At 41.8% G+C, this 2,591-nt stretch overlaps 1 protein-coding gene across 1 annotated transcript; it reads right to left on the bottom strand.

Moving 5' to 3' along the window:
* Window positions 1-230: 230 nt before the first annotated feature.
* On the bottom strand, window positions 231-1,284 carry LOC121055979. Its single transcript, XM_040529400.1, has 3 exons — window positions 1,250-1,284; window positions 702-1,145; window positions 231-614 (listed from the first exon to the last, which is right to left on the bottom strand). The coding sequence occupies exons 1-3, from the start codon at window positions 1,282-1,284 to the stop codon at window positions 587-589; spliced, it is 507 nt and encodes a 168-aa protein (XP_040385334.1). The 3' UTR covers window positions 231-586.
* Between the last annotated feature and the right edge of the window lie 1,307 nt (window positions 1,285-2,591).

A 2,591-nucleotide genomic window follows, 5' to 3' on the forward strand; every position in this document is an offset into this window, starting at 1 on the left:
ACATGTTTAAAAGCTTATATTTATTTTTTAAAAAATTGACAATTTAAAATGCTGGATTGCGTGAGTTCACAAGAGTGTCATAAGCTTCAACATGTGAAATTTTAACGGTTTGATTCAGTGATGAGTGGTCCAGATCACAGGTGTGATTGACCTGATCAATCAAGAGCATCAACATTTCCCCAGATAGACTGCACTTGCAGGTTATCAAGCACTGCAGCAGACACATTTCATTCGGGTTGATGATACCAGCTATTTCATGATTCATAACACAAGAAAAACATTCGTTTGATAATTATTATTATAACCCAGAATTGCCAGTTCTCTCTCTCCACAGAAGGGGCACCATATTTTTCAGGACATACTGAATAGCATGCATTTACAATTACAGAAACATATCAAATCTGAAGTGAAGTTCCTTTTCTAACAAAGAAACACAACCAATGAAATATTACCTTTGCCAGATTTTAGAGCAACAGCACGCGAATCACCAACATTAGCTACATATAGTTCGTTGCCAATCAAAATCGCAGCGACAGCTGTTGAACCATCATCGCTAGAACGATCAGGAGATATTGATCGTAGGAAATCAGCATCGGTTCTCCGAAATGTTTCTTCTGCATTTTGCAAAAGCAGATAACAAAATGAGAACATTACTACTTGCGGCACTGGATCTGAACATACAGAAGAGGTACAGGCTGTACATCCGAAATGAGGAGGTGGTGGCGGCATGGGCACGAGCTGGGAGGAGGCGATCGCAGATGGCGGCGAACTCGGCCATGACGTCGGCGACCATGGCGGCCTTGCCCTTGCCCACGAGCATCCTCACCAGCGCGACCACTCGCGCACCCTCATCCGCAACGACGACGACGGCGTCGCCCGAGACGAGCAAAGCGAGCGCGTGGCTGGCGGCCCTGGGCAGCGTGCCGCCGCCGCAAGCCTGGCCGTCGACGCCCCTCCCTACCGCCCCCCGATCTAGCTCCCCTCCCCGCCGCGGTCGTGTGCGCCCCCTCCGTGCCGCCGATGCCGTGACCAAGAGGCCATGCCCCTCCCCGCCGCCGCAAGCCTGGCCGCCGACGCCCCTCCCTGCCGCCCCCGGTCCAGCTCTCCCCCCTTCGGTATTTGCCACTCCCAAATCCCAATCCCAGCTACTCTCAATTCAGTCTTAACAGGGGCAATTTGGTCATTAATTATTTCAAGAATTAAATCTTTTATTTTTTAAACTAAATACATTGATCAACTAATGGTTAACCTAACTTTCATCCAAAATAGAGGCAAACGGTTCATTCGGTTAAAAAAGAGGGGCAAAAACAAAAACCCTAAAAAATGAGGGGTAAAATCAATATTAGATTTGAAAATAAGGGCAGGAACGAAATTATCTCTTATATTACAGGGGCTTTTGTAAAGTTGCTATTTATTTTTCTAAATTGCAAGGATACCACTCGAATGAGAGTTCTAGTGGTATTTATGCAATTTTATAGTGACACTTTTGCAAGAATGTTTTAAACCATTGGTAAATTTGTAATTATCCATATATTATATTAGCTCAATTAAATAATGTGTGAACTAAAGTAAATTTAATAAATCAAAGGAGTTGTATTCATACAAATTTATATTTGTATTCATAGGTGATTGCATGGATATATAAGATGTTTGTAATTTATAATGTAAAAGTTGATTAATTTTTTGCAAGAACGGTTAGTTCGTACGTCGATAGGAACACGGCAGAACATTAGCTGGAAGCAATTTCAGTTTCTTGTAGGGGTAAAAAAAGTTCGATGCACCGATAAATTATCAAAAAATTTCGATATTTCGTGTGCTAAGTAGTTTGCCAAGAGAAAACTTGATATTGAAGTTGAGGGTTGCAATTGTGAATCTTTTGTGATTTACGAACAAACCTAAGGTATTATTGCAGACAATACAATCGTCTAGACCCCAATGCGTGTAAAGAAATTAACTAGTTATCCGTTCACATGACATTGTGTGTAGCTTGCGAGATGTCACATTGAGCGTCATTATATCCTTGTTGATTAATGGCCATCATCTCGCTTGTATTTAGGGCTGTCAAAAAAGCTCGAAGCTCGAGAGCTGCTCGAGCTCGGCTCGCTTCAGGCTCGATTCGAGCTCGGCTCGAGCTCCTGAGCCGAGCCCGAGCCTGATTGGAAGCTCGCGAGCTTTCTCGAGTCGAGCTCGAGCTTCTCACGAGCTTACATATACATGTTATTTTTATTTTTTATTTGATAAAATAATAGATTAATAATAAATTATTATATATTTAAATGAAAAATTAATTTGTTTTATTATTATATATTAATTTTAAATCTTATTTATAATTTATTTTAGATAGTTGACTTAAAATTATTATTTTTATTTACAAATATCATCCAAATATATATATATCATATACTCAAGCCGAGCTCACGAGCCTAACCGAGCTCGAGCCGAGCCTGTCTAAGAGCTCAAAAGTTTGCTAGGCTCGATTCGAGCTCGGCTCGAGCCTGTGTCGAGCTCGAGCCTGGACAGGCCAGCTCGCTCGAGCTCGGCTCGTTGACAGCCCTAATTGTACTCATGACATATTTCAGCTTCAGTTACTT

The sequence above is a fragment of the Oryza brachyantha genome, chromosome 12 (assembly GCF_000231095.2).
Source record: "Oryza brachyantha chromosome 12, ObraRS2, whole genome shotgun sequence".
NCBI lineage: Eukaryota > Viridiplantae > Streptophyta > Magnoliopsida > Poales > Poaceae > Oryza > Oryza brachyantha.

Bases quoted from the DNA above. Each gene is read 5' to 3' on its own strand.
- LOC121055979 (XM_040529400.1), bottom strand. From the start codon at position 1,284: ATGAACCGTTTGCCTCTATTTTGGATGAAAGTTAG. The intron at 1,146-1,249 runs GTTAACCATTAG...AATTGAGAGTAG, and splicing joins CTATTTTGGATGAAAGTTAG to CTGGGATTGGGATTTGGGAG. The intron at 615-701 runs GTACAGCCTGTA...TGCAAAATGCAG, and splicing joins ACCACCTCCTCATTTCGGAT to AAGAAACATTTCGGAGAACC.